General features: G+C 41.1%; 1 protein-coding gene across 2 annotated transcripts in view; it reads right to left on the bottom strand.

Annotated features, from left to right (window-relative positions):
* Nucleotides 1-9,496: 9,496 nt before the first annotated feature.
* nectin3a (nectin cell adhesion molecule 3a) overlaps nt 9,497-17,120 on the bottom strand; it is a 44,418-nt gene continuing 36,794 nt past the window's right edge. For both annotated transcript variants that reach the window (XM_041806216.1, XM_041806218.1), the window contains exons 5-6: nt 16,864-17,015; nt 9,497-14,730 (exon numbers count right to left, since the gene is read on the bottom strand). In XM_041806216.1, the coding sequence (XP_041662150.1) occupies nt 14,075-14,730; nt 16,864-17,015 (808 nt within the window). In that variant the 3' untranslated portion in view covers nt 9,497-14,074. The remainder of the gene's footprint in view (nt 14,731-16,863; nt 17,016-17,120) is intronic.

The raw sequence follows: 17,120 nt of genomic DNA, 5'->3' as shown, positions 1-17,120 counted from the left end.
GACTTAAAAGTAGCTCAAGATCTTTTTTTCTCAATTCTCATGATCAACACAGCTGTAAACAGAAAAAAATGTTTGCTTTTTTTAATAGCGCTTCTCCATGCAGAAATCCCCTCCTGCCCCCATCTGGAGATCTTTTTTGTGATGTAACATCGTCTGCAAAACACTTGTGTTTGCTTAGAGCTCCAATGGATCCAGTTTGATTATTGTGTTGAATGGAGATTTCTATCTGCAAAGTAAATGATACATCCTCAACAGTTTTCTGTGTTAATAGGTGCTAATAGGCATGTGTTAGTTTAGCAAGTTAGCAGGGTACACATGAAAGCTGATCAGCACTGACACTGTTAATTAAGGCCAAACTACGGATTTGTTTGTGTATTTCTGTTATAACAGAATGAATTATCATTGGTCACTTCCCTTTTTCAAGCATATGTGAAGTCAAAGGTCCAGCTCAGTCCAAGCTGAATTCAACTGTGTTGTTGTTGTTTCCTTTTACATACCCTGTGGACATTTCCCAGAGAGCATTGTATTGTTTTGCAGGGATTAAAATTCACTGAAGATTATATCTGCTCCAGCACTGCAGAACAATGCAGGGGGGATGTGGGGGTCTCCCTGTCGTGGCCCCCGTAAGACTTGTGCCCACCCATTCTGATCAGAGCCGGTGGCGTGCCATGAGCCCAATTAGACACTGATCCATTAGAGAAACTCATATGTTCCACTGTGTAGCTGACTGCTCCCTGCACTCCAGCATGTTTTTGTCTTTAAAGGTGACTGTTCCAGCCGTGGGCGTCAAAGATGGTCGCTCTGCCAAAAGAAAGGCCGATCCTATGAATATCTTCTTACTGTATGTTTGTAGCTTATTTATTAGGCCCCAGAGAAAACCACTCAATCATACAGTTTCATTTTATATTGTGCAATAAGATATGCTTCTCTCAGTACTTTTCTTTAAACCATCTATGGAAGAAAACGTTCTGACTCAGCAGAGAGAGATGCAGCAAGTTTTTCCACGGTGGCAGAAGAGAGCGTGCTGAGAGCAGAGCACACAGGATCTGATCTGTGAAAGGCCCTCAGTGAGAGATAGAGTAACAATGAGGCTCATCGATGAAAACCGTCATTGTCTTTGCTCTCGGTCTCAGAGGAATCACCTCACAAAAGGGGTTTTGTAGCGCTGCCCTACCTCTCATGTTGGTCAGATACACATCTAACTGCAAACAGGTCAAAATGTTCAGCTTAAAGTGATGCATGTGAAGGTTTGTCCATGTTCTGTGTTCTTTTTGTCTTTTATATTTCTTTACAACACACAGGAAGTGTGCAAGTGACCAGAAACAACAGAAGACAAACAGCTTGCATAAGACAGTCAAGACAGTGATTTACTGCAGCATTTAAATGCATCATTGTACTTCACAATGAAAACCTTCATTTGTGGCTTGTTAGTCAGGGAAACAGTAGCAGCCTGCAAACAGACAAAGTGTCCTCTGTGGGCTTTTTCCTGCCTCAGTCAATATTTTCAACCATCATTTAAAGAAGGAGGGTTAATTTGCCTATTTGTTTTTGTTTCCTGGATTTTGACTCTGCTCATTTGAAACAGATGACTTCTAGTTTTGAAATAGCGTTGTCATTCCCCTCTCTGCTGGCTTATTTGTTCAGGGTGATCCTTGTTTGTGTCGAGAGATTGATGAACAAAGAAGGACAAAAATGTTGAGTAAGATTTGCTCAGCGCCAGCACGTTTCTCAAATATTTAAATTTCTGTTCATCATCGTGAAATGAGCCTGATCTAATTTCCTTCTGGACGTTTGTAAGACCTAAAGCCTTAAACTGATGGGTTTTATTTTGCTTTAAGGCAGTAGAAACTTGCTGTAAAAACCTAACACTGAAATAGTTCTCATTTTTACCTTGATCAAGGAATCTTGTTGACTGTTGGCATCAATCAGCCTATTTTTGCTATTATCAGGTTCTGATGCTGCATTTATTTGTGCCACTTTTTAACCCCTTTAAGCACTTACTGCTGCAAATTTTTGCCACTTTTATCTTTTCATCAATTTTGCACACTTTTGCCCCTAAAATTGCATTTCACTACATTTTCTCCTGTTAACCCATTTTTGCCACTCTTTTACCACTACTTTTTCCACTCTAGACACATTTTTTCCTCTTTAACTCTTTTTTTAACCACTTTTTAATCATTTTCTGACCGTTTTTAAGCACTTTAACTATTCTTTTTTTTTTTTTTACCAATTTTAATCATATTTTACCACCTTCTCTCCACATTTTTTTGCAACTTTCAAAGCCATTTTGCCATTTTTAACCCCTAATCTTTGCCTCTGTTACATTTTTTTCCAGTATAAATGCATTTGTGCTTTTACTGCCAACTTTTAAAGCCTTTTAGCCACTTTTAAATCCCTTTCCACACAATTTTTCTGCCCGTTGTCACTTTCACCAAATTTAAATATTTGTTCTGCCCATTTTTGCCAGTATAAACTCCTTTTTTGTCCCTTATAATCCTTTTTCACCACCTTTTCTGCTTGTTTTGGTCATGTTCTCCTTATTTTTTGCTTCTTTTAACCCATTTTTTCTAAAATTTTTTATCACATTTTGCCACTTTTAACCACATGCAATTTCTGCCACTATAAACTAATTTTTCCTGCCACTTGTAATCCCTTTGACCACTTTTTCTCCCTGCTTTTGCCACTTCAACCCATTTTTGCAACTTTCAGCCTATTTCGTAACCTTGCAAAGCAGATGGATACGCCCATTACCTTGTTTTCCACTGGCGAATCCATCTTGTTAAGCTCCCATCTGAACCATTTGGGCCCAGTTAGAAAATGACAGGACCAATCAGCGACAAGGGGCGGTACTTTCAAGCACGGAAGAGTCGTGATGTAAACAAGCAGCAGCATAAGGCCGGTGCAATTATGGCGTAAGAGCTCAGCGTGGATGCTGCTAAAGCGTAAGTTTTATCAGAACTTGACAACAATTCTTCGTTACATGAAGAAAAAAGAACAGCAGTGAGTTGTTTTCTTTTCAAAAATGACAAAAGTCGAGTACTTACATGTCTGTAGTCGCCATGTTTCGCGTTATTCCTCAGTAGCTGGGCATGCGCAGCTCGATAGCTGCTACGTCACATGTTTTGTTGCTCTTATTGGCACGTAGAGATGTGACAGAACGTTCATCCAATCACACTCTGAGTTTTTTTCAAAGCCTCTGCTTTTTCTCAAACGTTTCCTATTGAAGCTTTCCCAGATGGATGTGTGAAACACATCCATCTGGCATGTCAGGTTAACCTGACTGAGTTTGAGAGGATTTGCAAAGAAGAACACAGAAAATCCCAGAGTAAAGCTTAGCATTATATTCTAAAAGAAGGCTGTCAACCTTGCTGCCAAAGGTTCTTCAACAAAGTACTGAGTAAGGAGTCTGAATACTTTCTAAATGCTCTGTATGTTGTCCGCTATGACACAAAAAGCTGAAGAACAGCTGCTAAGCAAACATGGTATAGAGATCATTATATCTATACTGACATGAAAACAAACTTTCAAACTCTTGACACACAATCAACCAAAAATCAGACTTCTACCTAATCTCTCATTCAAAGGGACCACCCCGGCTCTTTATGACTGATACACAAACCATTTCATTCCTGGTACTGACTCAGCAGCAGGTGGCTGCTGCCCTGAAGCCTCACACGCTTCACACCGAGACGAGGGCCAAGCAAGAGCGCGGGCCATGTGACAACATTTTTGTTGTAACTGCTCGGCACTCTCCCACCCTCTGCAGCGTTTCATTATTTCCAAACCCATGAGCTCAAACAATTTGTCTGTTCAGCTCAGTCAGCTGCGCTCTTTGATGTGTGCTCCTCCGGTGCTGCCGTCGTGTTCATTAGCTAACAATCAGTGTTTTTGGAGAGCAGGAGGAGGAGGAGGAGGAGGAGGTCATTTCTCTTTACTTCACTCTGAATTAATAAATCATGGGGTTACTAAAAGGAACAACACTTTTAGAAGGAGACAAGCATTTTTAGAAGAATCTCCCCTAAAGATTTCAGTCTGATACTCTTGACTTTACATTCTTTGGGTGGGGTCCTCAGGAATGTTTTAAAAAAAACGACCTGCTGCTGTTTTACGAGGTAACAAACTAAACACATTTGCTGACTGATTCATTAAGTGTGAAAAATGCCCCTCACAGCCATCTGCCAAAAACTAGAGAAAAGGAAAAAAGAGAGGTAACCCAAGCCCACCTACCCGGCGTTATTTACCCACACTGCCTGCACAAACATGCAGATGGTCGCAGTGATGGATTAGGCCGAGGTTATCCCAGTCAGGCAACTCCACGACAACAGAGTGAGTGCTTTTTGGGCCGAGGCGACGTGGACACTGAAGTGATGAAAGTGAAGGGAGATTTCTGCCCGACATGCCACAGAGGATTAGGTATCTGGTTTCTCCTTTTAATCTGGACCAGAGGGGGTGACTGTCACTTTGCTAACAACACACGTTGATAGTGTTTGTGCCACCTCCAAAGCCAGGTTAACGCCGCGGATTAAACACAGGCACTTAGAGAGGGAGGGTCTGGATTGGGGATGCTGTTGTAAATTCCTCTGTCAATGTTTTCAGGGCACGATTTGAGTGTTAGAAGTTCAACATCTCGCTCTCTGAGGGCTGACAGGATGGAGGCGTGGGTGGTCAGTAAACGTTTGGTCCATGCAGGTGAGACAAAAGTCGTCAGCTTGTCTCTGTGATGAAGAGGGTGCTGAGTTAGACAGGATGAAGAGTTGTGTGAAATGGGTCAGTTAGTCACTATTACAGGTGTGGAGAGTGGATGAGGCTGAAGGTGACAGAGACTGATGATCACACTGCTAAACCATTCAAACACCACCATTATACACAATATCATCACTACAAATCCACCTATGGGCTCCAGACCAGTTTTAGTATTGCACTGGAATGGAGATAGCGAGCCAGGCCTTCTTGTCCAACATCAGTGCCCAACCTCATAAATGCTCTACAGAATGAATGGGCACAAATTCCCACAAAAACACTCCAAGATGTTGTGGAAAGCCTTCCAAAAAGAGTGGAGGCTGTTATAGCTGCAATAAAGGGATGAAATGCAATTTAGCGAGTTTTGGTAAAAATGGGCCAAAAAACAATGTTGGCTCAAACACACATACTACTAAAAACTTTTGAAGCATTTTATTTTTTTACCCAGAAAACCTCTTTGTTTTTGTCACTTTTGCAATGCAAGAACGTGTTACCAGAGGCCAAAGCCTGCATTTCAAAACAGTGACAAAATAAAACTAAAACTGTACCCATCTGTTACACTGTTTAGCCTACAGCTTCCTTTCCTTCTTTAAGGAGAAATGCTCACCGAAATCGCTGGAGGCTAATTCCATTTCTACTGCCAGGTACCTTATACAGACAACTTCAGAAATACTGAAATATCCCTTTAATGCACACGTTTTTGACTACAGTGTCATTTCAGTCCCTGTTGGTGTAATGATCAGGCAGCTGAATACTTTTGTCTATATATTGCATTTTTGGTGGGACCTGTTAATGTTGATCTGATGGGAGCAGATCATATTGAGAGTATAGGACAGTGGTTCTCAACATTGGGGTCGGGACCCCTTTGCGGTCATCAGACACTGCGAGGTGGTCTGAAGAATGTTTTTCTAATTACACATTTGCCACTTTAAACCAATTCTGCCAAATTTGAACTTGCTTTCATCACTTTTCCCACCAATTTTGCCAATTTTAACACATTTTTACCACCTAGAACCAATTTTGTCCATTTTAAAACCTCTCCACCACTTTTTTCTGGCTGTTTTTACCATTTCTAAACCGATTCCTGTCACTTTCTTTCTCGTGTTGTCTCTGTCGACCCATTATTGCCTGTATTAACCATTTTAGACCACTTTTACAACAATTTTAGCCCATTTTTTATCATTATTTGTTATGCCCATCTTTGTCAGTTTAACTTATTCATGCCAATTTCTGTTTTTTTTCATGCCTCAGTTAATCCATTTTTGCCAGTTTAAACCACTTTTTCATTCCATTTCACCAAATTTTCCACCCATTTTTGCCACTTTTAAATCCCCTTTTACCACTTTTAATGCCTGTTTTTGCCTCTTTTATCCAGATTTGCAACTTTTTGCATATTTTTTTGCCACTTTCATTTAATTGTTGCCGCTTCTAAACCATTTCTATTACTTTCAAAATTGCATAAAACCACATTTCCCACCATTTTTTGCCATTTTAATCCATTTTATTTCTGTTTTTAAGAAAAGCTGTTTAAATTTTAAGAAAAATAAAAGGCTGGTCTGCACATGACTATTCTTAATTGTGCATCGCTGTTGTCAACCACCTCCAGGGTCAGTGGGGGTCCCTGGTCTCTGGCACCTTTTGTTTTTGGGGTTGCTGGCTGAAAAGGTTGAGAACCACTAGTGTAGGATATCTGACATCATCTGTAATACAGTGCTTTGCATTTAAAGGGCCCTTATATGATTTAGATGATTACTTTGTTTCCTAACAGACTGTCAGCAAACCCTGCACTGGAAGGCATGAAATTTAATTAAATCAAACATACTGAAAACTCAAGAGGGGGAGAAGACAAGGGGAGAAACTATGAAAAGTGAGAGAAATAAAAAGAAAAAAAACAAATAGAAGACTGATGAGGTACCATTTGGTGAAAATATTCTCACTTTGTCCATAAAGGGTTATAACAATTAGCTGGCTAAAGAAAATAATAAGACGGGACAAAATCGTTCTTTATTGATCCCCAGTGAGGAACTCTGGAACTGGTTTAAGTTGGATCCCTCTGTGGTTGGCACCAGAATTACCAGTCCATTAAATTAATTAGGGCCTGAGCACCAACTTCAGAGTGAGGATTCTTATGTATCTGAAGGTTCTCTTATTTTTATTTTTCTGTCGAAACAAAAGCTAATTGGAAGGCCTTAACATGCTCAAGCTTTGCAGACATATCAGCCGTGGCGAAAAATTATTTAATTGGATGGTTTCATGTGTATGTCTCAGAAATGGCCATGCAGTGCCTGGCCAGTGATTTTGATGAGTGGGCGTGGCCTAATGACTCAATGGCACCCTCAAGAATATTTCAATAATCAACCACGGCAGCAGGTTGAACCAAGGATTATGAACATACATCTTGACTAGACCCACAAAAAAGCCTGGAGTCAATCAAATGAAGCCCCTACAGGGGGGTGTTCATATATAACCTCTTCAAATCAGCCAAAATACATATTTTTAAAAAGTTAAATTCTAAAAGGTGGACTTCCTTTGAAATTGTTTGTATGATGTTTTTAATCATTTGTTTTGTATTTGTTTTCTATCTTCCTGTCCAGGGACCACAGATGTAAATTAGCTTTACATCTGTGGTCCCTGGTGCAGTTGGTTTGTGATGGCTCCTGTCAAATGAGCTCATAAACTAAATGAATAAAAACATGATGGGACAAAAGCTACAAAAAGAAACAAATTGAACAATTGTTCCATTCTATCTGAGCTGATTACCGTTTTCAGACTCCTCATCCATCAGGCTGCGTGAAAGTGTTGACTGAAAGTTGAATCCTGATCCTGGAAAAAGCAGACAATGAAAGGCTTCCCTATCAAGGTCTATTTAGTGGATATTTTCAATAGTTTCTGATCAGCTATGTGCTAAATCAATCAGTACTCACAGAGTGTTCTGTATAGCGTTATATCACTGTCTAAATGCAGAGTGGGACATGTTATGCTCTGTGTAGTGAAGAGAAAGCTAACCACAATGGACTGTGAAATGTGGTTTACGGCTGATGGTCACTAAAAGCTCTTCATACCGTCATGCATTTGGCTCAAAGCAAAATGACAGACAAGTGGGGAGAGAGGAGAGCATAAACTGCATCCAGAAGATTTAAGTTTGGCTTTTCAACAGAACCCTAAAAGCTGTTTTTATAGACTTTCATGGAGAAGTAGATTAAATGGAGTAGAGTTTGTTTTAAATGTTACACACAGTGTCAAATGTTAGCAGAGCTGCGCCTCTCAACACTAATGTATTGCATGTATTCTGCACATTATAATAAATGTCTAAGGGAATACATTTTTAGTTATAACCAGATAAGCTTAAAATAATAATAATAAGGAATTCCACATCCATAGTGACATAGAAAACACCACATTCAGAGACAGTTGTGGCTTTCACTGTGTCCAACATCGAGAGCAAACTTTCAGTGTTGAATGTACCATTAAATATTTAGGAAAATTACAATATTTGTAATATGTAATGTGGAAAATTATTGTAAAGTAGATCAAATACAGTGTACCATGAGGAATCTACAAAGAGTTAAGATTATGTATTTTTCTATCAACACATCAGGTTCAAACTCAGAACCTGTTTGCAATCACTAGTGAGGATTACATTCCCCTCCCCAGTTGACAATTTCTCTATACCTTAGGTGTAGCTACATGTTAGCGTTTAACAGCCATCAGTCATTAACAACCACTGCAGTAGCACCTGTATATCTGTTTCTTGTGGGTCCCAGTTCAGCAGTAAATAATAAGTTACACTGGGGCTTCATTCTGGCTCCACTATTGGTCCCGGATGAGCCTTCAGTTATTATGATGCCCGTTCAAACAACCCCAAATCCACCCCATTCATCATGTTTTACAAGCGTCCACATCACTGCTCAGGGCATGCTGAAATACATAACACAAACCGGACCGGCAGGGGTTGGTGCCACTTTTTAACTGCTTTTCTCACCCATTAGTTAATAGTACTGCATTAAAAGAATATGGGGCTTGTAGCATTAAATAAATAAACTATGTGGAGTGCTGGTTGGGCTGAAAATACTCCTCAGGACAACAAGTATGCAGAGGAGGGAACAGAGTTCCAAGTCTGTCTCAGTACAATCACAGCAGGCTGAGAGACTCATTAACATACTATAGCTAGTAGATACACAAATTCCATATGTGATAGACATGGTGCTTAAAGCTAGACCACCCTAAAGGAGGCATAAATGGGAGAGATTCCTGGGTTCCAGACAAATGGGCAGCTGATGGAGGTCAGCAAAATTATGGTCCATTGTAAAGTAAATCTGTGATAACGTTATTTTATATTAACCACACAATCATGGGGGCGGCAGCAGCTGGAAGGAATTGGGCTGGAAGGAACTGGGCTGGGAACCGGAAGATCGCTGGAATCCTGGTCGGACCATATCTGGACTTTGGCCTGGTAGCTGGAGAGGTGCCGGGTCACTTCCTGAGCGCTGTCAAAGTGCTTTGAGCAAGGCACTGAACCCCAACAGCTCATGGCAGCGAGAGCAGCAAGGCCATCACTCTGTCTATGTGTGTGTAGCATGTAAAACAATCGAGTGTAAACTGTAAATTTCCCTTCAGGGATTAATAAAGTATGACTTTACTCTTTATTTATGCTGTAGTACAACATAGCCTTTTCAAAATTTAAACAGTTTCTAAAAACAGAATTCCTTTTTTAAGGTAATTTTAACAACCTTGACTTAACCATTCAGAGAGTAATGTCAGCAAACAAAGCAGAGGACACTGAAATAACCTCAAGGGAAAAGTAATGAAATAACTGAAAAAAGACAAAAAGGTGTAAATCTGAAAAAATGGCTTAAAAATTACAAAAAGTGGTGAAAATGGTCAGAAAGTGGCAGACATTGCAGACAAGCTGCATAAATGGGTTTAGAAATGCAAGAAAGGGGAAAAATGGGCAGAAAAAGGTGCAACGCTGCATGAAAGAGGCAAAAATAGATCAAAAGATGCCAAATTGGTTACAAGTGAAAGAAATGTGACAAGAATGGGCAGAAACGATGATAAAAATGGGTTTACGAGTTGCATGAATAATTCTATCAGAGCCCAATAGCAGCTTAACATACTTTTCAACTTCAAAATAAAGTAACTGTTAGCCATGACGTAAGGCTACTGGTCCAAGAAAAATGCAGTGATATCATCAAGAAATCACAGCCGGGGCGGGCCCATTCTCTGGGTTTTCAGGGGCGCAGCCAATTCTGTGGGCAGGCCTGAATTTAAGAGTGACACAGTCAAAAATCCTACACTGTAGACTTTACTGAACATGGAAATGGTCACAGAGGAGGCAGTTTAAACCCTTGAACCCTTTAGGCAGACTCTGAAAAACAGACTGCAGCCTTATACACCAGGTTTTATGTTAATTGGTCAGCACAGCTTGAACTACAAAATGAAACCAGAACTCTTCCCATCTTGCTTATAAGTTTGTCCGGAAAACAGTATCTTAAATAATTAAATTAGAGTTTCATCTAAAACAGCTGATGGGAAATGAAGAACTCTAATAATGGAAAAATAATCTCTTCTCTCAGAACAGAATACTGGGGCACGTTTGAGTGCAATAATGACAGTTATTTATTGCAAACAAAAACAACAAAATACAATCTAACACACTTCCATGTCTGATTCCTGCGAGACATCAATCATTCAAAGAACAACATAGAAAATAATTGGTCAGAAACTCCCAAGAACAAATATAAAAATGCAGTGGGAACAGCATCATCCTTTTATGGTTTTATGAGACAAAAGCCGCTCGCAACAAAAAACTCATACTCTGTGAAAATTACAGACCTCATACAAAAAATAAGATTTTTTTTCAATAATAATAAAAAACAGCCAGCATATTTACAGGACAATAATATTTTCTATGAATCTGGCTTGCCTAAATTCCCAGTGAACTTAGTACGATTGTTCTCTGTAACTAACTTGTTACATGTGTCCTTTCAAAGTATATAAGGCATGACAATCAACCTTTTGTCAATTTTGATGTTTTGATACCAGCAAATCTTAAATAAGATGGAAGACTTAAAAACGGACCAGTAAGTCCTCCTCTGCAATGATATCAGTATTCTTTATATTAATGCTTTCAGTATTTGCTGTATTTTCAAAGTTTCTGTGCATTGCTCAGCCCATCTAAGGCACCAACTATTCAGTAGGGGAGACCAGAACATCTGTACACCAACATAGAAATCAAAAAGCTAATCCTATGATAACCTATCAGCATTATGTACATGTCTATAAACATTAGTGATGAGAGATAACAAACATACGTGGCGAATAACTTAATTTACATGCATAACAGTGGGTGAGTGACCAAAGCTGAACTTTACAAAACATTCATCACTTCAGCTCATTTGTCAAAGAGATTAAAGAGAAAAAAAAAGACTTCAGTTTGCATGGAGCAACTTAACCAAATTAGAAACAAGCTGACAGCCATGAATCAGCTGATTAGAAAAAAATGTGTGCATGCAAACACTGACGAGCCATATATCAGAGTGATTCTGTTGCCAAGCGCAATGAGAGAAAAAATGAGAAGTTAATTAAAAGCTGAAGGCTTGAGGTGAGGGCTGCTCCTTGAATGTGGGCTTCAGTGGCAGATGTGCAGCAGCCGGGTGAGAGCAGGATTAAAGTAGTTTATTCTCAGACATCTAAACCTTCCAATCAAAGCTCTGGCTTGGGAAAAGAAGGGCGGGGAAGGGTTAAAAAAAGGAGGGGAAAATGAATGTTCACCCACAATTTATAAAAACCCCAATAAGAAAGACGTAGACCTCAAAAATATACCCAACCCCTTCTCTGACTGTAACACACATATATGGCTCCTTCTTCTAGCAACAAACAGCCTGATTGACTAAGCAGGGATCTTTCCAAAAAGGGTCTGTTTTCCCTTTCATGTGCGGCTTTGCAGAGGCCACTTTGATCCATGTATCATTCCTGAGGAATAAAAAAAGGGAGCACTAAGTGGAAAGTGTAAGGTCAAATCAAGCTCTGAGAGATGAGATCACTCATGATGTCACCTCTTTGTTTCAATTAAAGCTGCTGGGTTTGTTGTTTGTAGGGAAAAGAAGAAAAATATACATATCCCCCGGGGAGCTATTACACAGACAGCTTTAACGTAGCTGGTTCTTTTCACTCGTGGATTGAATTTCTAGTTTTCCATGATCGCTGAGTATCCTCAGAGACGCTGCAGAGGAGCCAAACCCCAACATTACAGCCGGCTCTGTGATCAGAAGTGATGTCAGCTGCTCACACTGCTTCCAGCCCTGCAGTGAGGTATCCACACAATCATACTTCAAACGCGCACAAACTGAAGCAAAGGATCAGTTTATTATTGCTCCTTTCCCTGAACCTCTGTTCTACATGTTTTCTGCTTATTTATCGTCGTGAATCGGGACTGTGGGGTGTCAAGCAGCAGCAGTGAAACGGTTGGTGGTTTATGGAGCCACATAACTCCACATGATGACAGCTGTGATAATCACATATCATTTCTTTGATTCTACGTTTAAAATAAAAACTATAATGACCAATTGGTGTTGGTAGTGCAGACAGAAATCAGAGGATTCAGAGGAAGGGAAATGGAAAAGACAGCTGTGCAGCCTGTTATCAAGGCTAAGTGCAGAGAGATGAGGCCTGGTTGGCTTCTTTTGATGTTTACAGACAACTTTAATAACAGAGTTGTGCTTTTTAACTGAAAGAAAGTGACACATTTTATTAATAATAATATATCTGATGACATTATTGTTGAACCTCATGAAATTTGAGGCCTCTTTCAGTACTTTTTATGGTCGACATTTACTGCAGTAGCCTCTCAGTAAATTTTATTGGTTGTTTTGGAGTCAGCTGTTGATCCAGATTTCCATTCAAAGGATTGAGGAGTAGAGAGTCAACAAGTTCATACATATTATCTTGTACAATTTCATCTTGTTGCTATCAGTCTCTCTGTTTATGGTGTGCGGTCTTTAACACTGCATTCAAGCTGAGCTGGTTTATCCTTAATGCTCACTACAAGGCTTGCACTTGACTGGTGAAATGTGGGTAGCATTGAGAGAAAAGCTCCACTAGAAACAAAATATTCTCAGCCATCAGTGCTGCGCTAATTCATTAAAAATATGCCTATGAAAAAACATCTTTCTCTGCAGTTTTTTCAGTGGCTGATTTTATGTTATGAGTGAGTCTCGGAAGACAAAGCAGCAGCTATAGTGAGCTGCTTCATGAAGCTCTGATGAGCTGCAGCACAAAATGTGATTGTAGTTTTAACTATTATTGACTGCTGTCTTCATTAAAACAAGGCAAGTTTGTTTGGCTGCATTGTAAACAGATACACCAGCTGTTCATCCTCATTGATAATGAAGCAGCTGCTTAAAGAGTGTTTTCTGGAGTATTAAATCACACCTGCTGTTACTCTATAAGTATGGGTCTTGCCAAATAAACCAGGACTGAAGACTTGAGAAAGAAACTTCAGGGATAGAGATATCTTTGAGCTAAAGAGAAGCTGAAATTAAGAGCTTTTTCATTGGGAGTGACCTCTAACGCTCTGTGCCATCTTCTCTGTTAGATTATAGGCCTGCCATTCCATGAATTATTTACAGTAAACGCTTAAAAGTTTGAAAAAGCGACTGAAAAACTGAACCCAAGAAATGTCATCCTGTAACTAGCATTACTCTTTTTTTCCTCAGTCAAATGCCTGTGTAATACTCCCTTTAAACCATGAACCAAACTTTCCCTTTAACTTGATGATACGTTTCGTTGTTTTAAAAAAATCATGCATTATAACTTGCCTTTAATACTGACTGCAGTCATGATGAACATTTCACCTGCGTGGTAAAAACACTGTAAGCATTCGAGAAACTTGTTTTCAAAATGCCACAGAAGTTGTGAGGTTTTATGGGAGTAGAGCTCAGTCAGCCAGGGGTATAAATACTTCACTAACAAGGGTCTGAACACCTGACCTGTGACCTGTGTTAAAGACAGGTGCAAAAAAAAAGCAGAATACAAAACCTCATTCACATCAGTTGAAAGTTCACTGTCTGTCATAGCTCCTTCAGCCCATACAGGGAGTGTTCCAGCTCATTTGTGGCTCCATTGATAGGCTACAGAAGTGTGATACGATCCACATCCGCGTCCTTAAGGTTAAGTGGTTACAATCAAGGCAGAGCAGTTTTGTTCAAAGAGCTCACTGTGAAACTGAGCGGGGAAAATGTTTTCATCCTCTGACTGAAATGGCATGGCCTGTAATGATACTTATATCTGTCACTTGTTAAATTATTCTCAGTCAGTCACTGCCAGTTTCTTCTCAAACATACCACTCCCTGCGTGAGATCACAGACCCATCCATGTGGGACACATAGTCGCTGTCTGTACCATTGTCATAGCAGTCCTCCGGGAGGTAGGGCGAGCCGTTGTTTACTATGGTGCTGTGCACAGGAGGCCCACATGGGTGCATGTTTTGGTTGTTGTAGTGATCAGGGTAGTAGTTTCCCTCCTTGAGGCCCCTGTGGTTGTCCCCCCTGTCAGCCCAGTCATCCCTATCCTTGCGCTCTGGGGTGTAGTCTGGGTAAATGATGTCTCCACCCAGTTTGGGTTTCAGCTCCTGGCTGCCTTTACTCGTCTTGTCCCCGTAGACCTCCTGCAGCTCGTGTGGCTGCAGCACATCCAGCTGAGACTCCTTCTGCATGTCAGAGGGTCCCAAGTACTGTTTGGTGTAGTAGTCTCCTCTAAAGGTCCTGCGCTGTCGCATGAAGCAGGCTCCACCCAGGATCAGCAGGAGAATCAGAAATAAAACTCCACCTACGGCCCCGCCGACTATGGTGCCCAGGCTGCTGTCAGGTAGGGAGGCCAGGGTCGGGGAGGTGAACAAGGCTCTCTGCTGGTCGACAGCGGTGCCGGCTCCAGAGGTGTCGTGGAGGACGGATGCAGTGGTGCTGGGGGAGGCCGTGGTAGGGGGAGGATCTGTGGAGCAAATGTGATGAAAAGATTTAAACAGAGAGGAAGGATGGCAGATGGAGTGAGAGTGGAGTAATAAAAATAAAGAGGAGAGGGCCCACACTTTATGTTCTGTAACGATTGGCAAAGGAAGACTGAATGGTTTTTCGATTAATTTATAACAAAACTGTGCAGCATTGGAGCGGAGACAAGGCTCTCCTGAGACTAAAGAATCTGTTGAAAGCTGTGCTGTCGAGCAAAAAAGGAGGAAGTGAGAGGACCAGAGGGAGGTTAAGTGCTAAATGTCGTTGTGTGCAAAGAGGAGAGATGGACAGAGAGGAGTAGGAGGACAGAGGACATGCACTCATGAGCATCTGAGTGAGCGTGATTGGCTTTCCTCCCGTTCTTTCTGAACCCTACAGAGGGGAAGTCATGTGAGAAGATGAAACACTCTGTGATCGATGAGGTTCCTGCATCTGATTTGTCCTCCAGTGGCTGGCGTTTGAGATAGCAGCCAGAGACTGAGAGAAAAAAAAACAGGCTATGAGGACTCCAAGGTCAGGATAAGTGTCTCCATCTTGACCTCCAGCCTCTGGGGCTAAGAGCAGCCTGATGCCACTGGTCGATCTCAGCACAGGCACATCAAAGGCCTGACTTCAAGTTATATGACTCACACTAATAGAGGTCTTCATCTCCAGGAGGGTTTAAGGCGGTAGTTATCAAAACTAGATTCCCTGTAGAGCTGTAATGATTTCCACAATTTGTGTAACTGAGTAAGAATCCAATTGCCCACATTTGTAGACCATGAGCCTGAAGGATCAGGGCTAAAGTAAAAGCATGAGGGAGGATAATGAAGATGGATCAAGGTCGGGTAACTGATACACTCACAATCGTCTCTGTTGTCATTGATCAATCTCAGCCTGCAGCACAACATGTTAACCTTTAGTAGGTTATGAACATTTACAAACATAAAGATGGTCCTCCAATAGACAAGCACCCAAAACTCACAACTGGGAATGTGAAACAGCTACACCAAGCAGCCATGAAGTGGGGGAGGGAATATGGCTGAGCTCAACCTGGCTATCTCCACGGGGGAGGGAAGTGAGAGGCCGCATGCCCGAGTCGTAATATCTGACAAGAGAGGCAACATAATTGCCCAGTGTAGGTCTGTCTTGGACAGGATGTCAGCTGTGCTTTCGTTCAGAGCAGGACTCCAATCCAGGGCCGACACACAGATGGAGCCTGACAGCCTTTTTTTGGGGCTTCTCCAGCTTTCTTCCTACTGACAGTGAGAAACGAAAAGAACCGTGTGTGTACGGGTCCAAAAGCAGCAGTTGCTTTGTTTGGAAAGGGATTAAAAGGAGCGAGGAGGAATGAAAATAAAAAGAGATGCAGAGTTCTCAGGATCCACGCCCCAACTTCATGATAATGAACTCTAAGAACAAACTGTGGACAGACAGAGGAAGCAGACAGGAATTGTTTTTTCTCTTGTTAGTTTTCCTGACAAGGGTTTATGTCAATGACTCAACAACACTGAACAATTCCAAATGAGGGAATCCCCCTTTGATAAGCCAAGGAAGTCTCTGGTCTGGTTTAGTGTCTATGAGGGCGTTAAGTTGAACTAAACTAAATAAGCTGGTCATATTTCAAGCAGCCGCATGAGCACAATTTACTGTTCAATAGCATATTTGATGGATTACACACATACTTCTGTGTACTGCAAATCTGTGAACATAATTCACTCTGCTCCTCTGTGAAACTTGACCTTAAACAAAACAAAGAAAAAGGCTACAAGGGTGCACACTTTGCTGAACCAGCAGGGGTAAACACCCGCTTCCTTATCTGAGAAATCAAATGTTGCCAAAACCACAACAGTGGAAACATTTGGCACTGATACTCTTTATCTGCTTCTCCGTGCTCCTCTGTTGCCAGGAATGTGTGAAAGTGGATCCGGGCAGGGACATTTATGTGGAGGCTAAGCTCTGCTAGGAGTGTTGAACTGAGGGCTGATCGTACTGAGAGGCTAATCTTACATCAGAAAGGCTCCATGACTGTCAAGAGGTGCAGATTTCACTTTTGACCCCAGGGGTTAAAAGGTATTTTTTGAGTAAACAGGCGGTTAAAAAAGATCTAATGGCACTCAAAAAAGTCAAAACATACCTTGTACCCAGAGGTTTACATCTTTACTGCTGAGACCGATGTCGTTGAGCACCTCACAGCGGTACACTCCAGAGTCGTTGCGCTCCAATGGGCGAGTGAAAGCAAAAGTGTTGTTTGAGATTTCAACACCCTCAGGCATCAATCCATCCAACCTGGATGGAAAAAGAAAATATAAACAAATCTCTAAATGCACAGTTCTTCTTGAACAGTTACAAAAGTGATACCAACTCTTCACGCCGGTGTGTTGCTGGTTGTTG

The sequence above is a fragment of the Cheilinus undulatus genome, linkage group 2, assembly GCF_018320785.1.
Source record: "Cheilinus undulatus linkage group 2, ASM1832078v1, whole genome shotgun sequence".
Classification (NCBI taxonomy): domain Eukaryota; kingdom Metazoa; phylum Chordata; class Actinopteri; order Labriformes; family Labridae; genus Cheilinus; species Cheilinus undulatus.
Note: the sequence above shows the minus strand (reverse complement) of the source record. Positions and strands in the feature narration are given on the sequence as shown.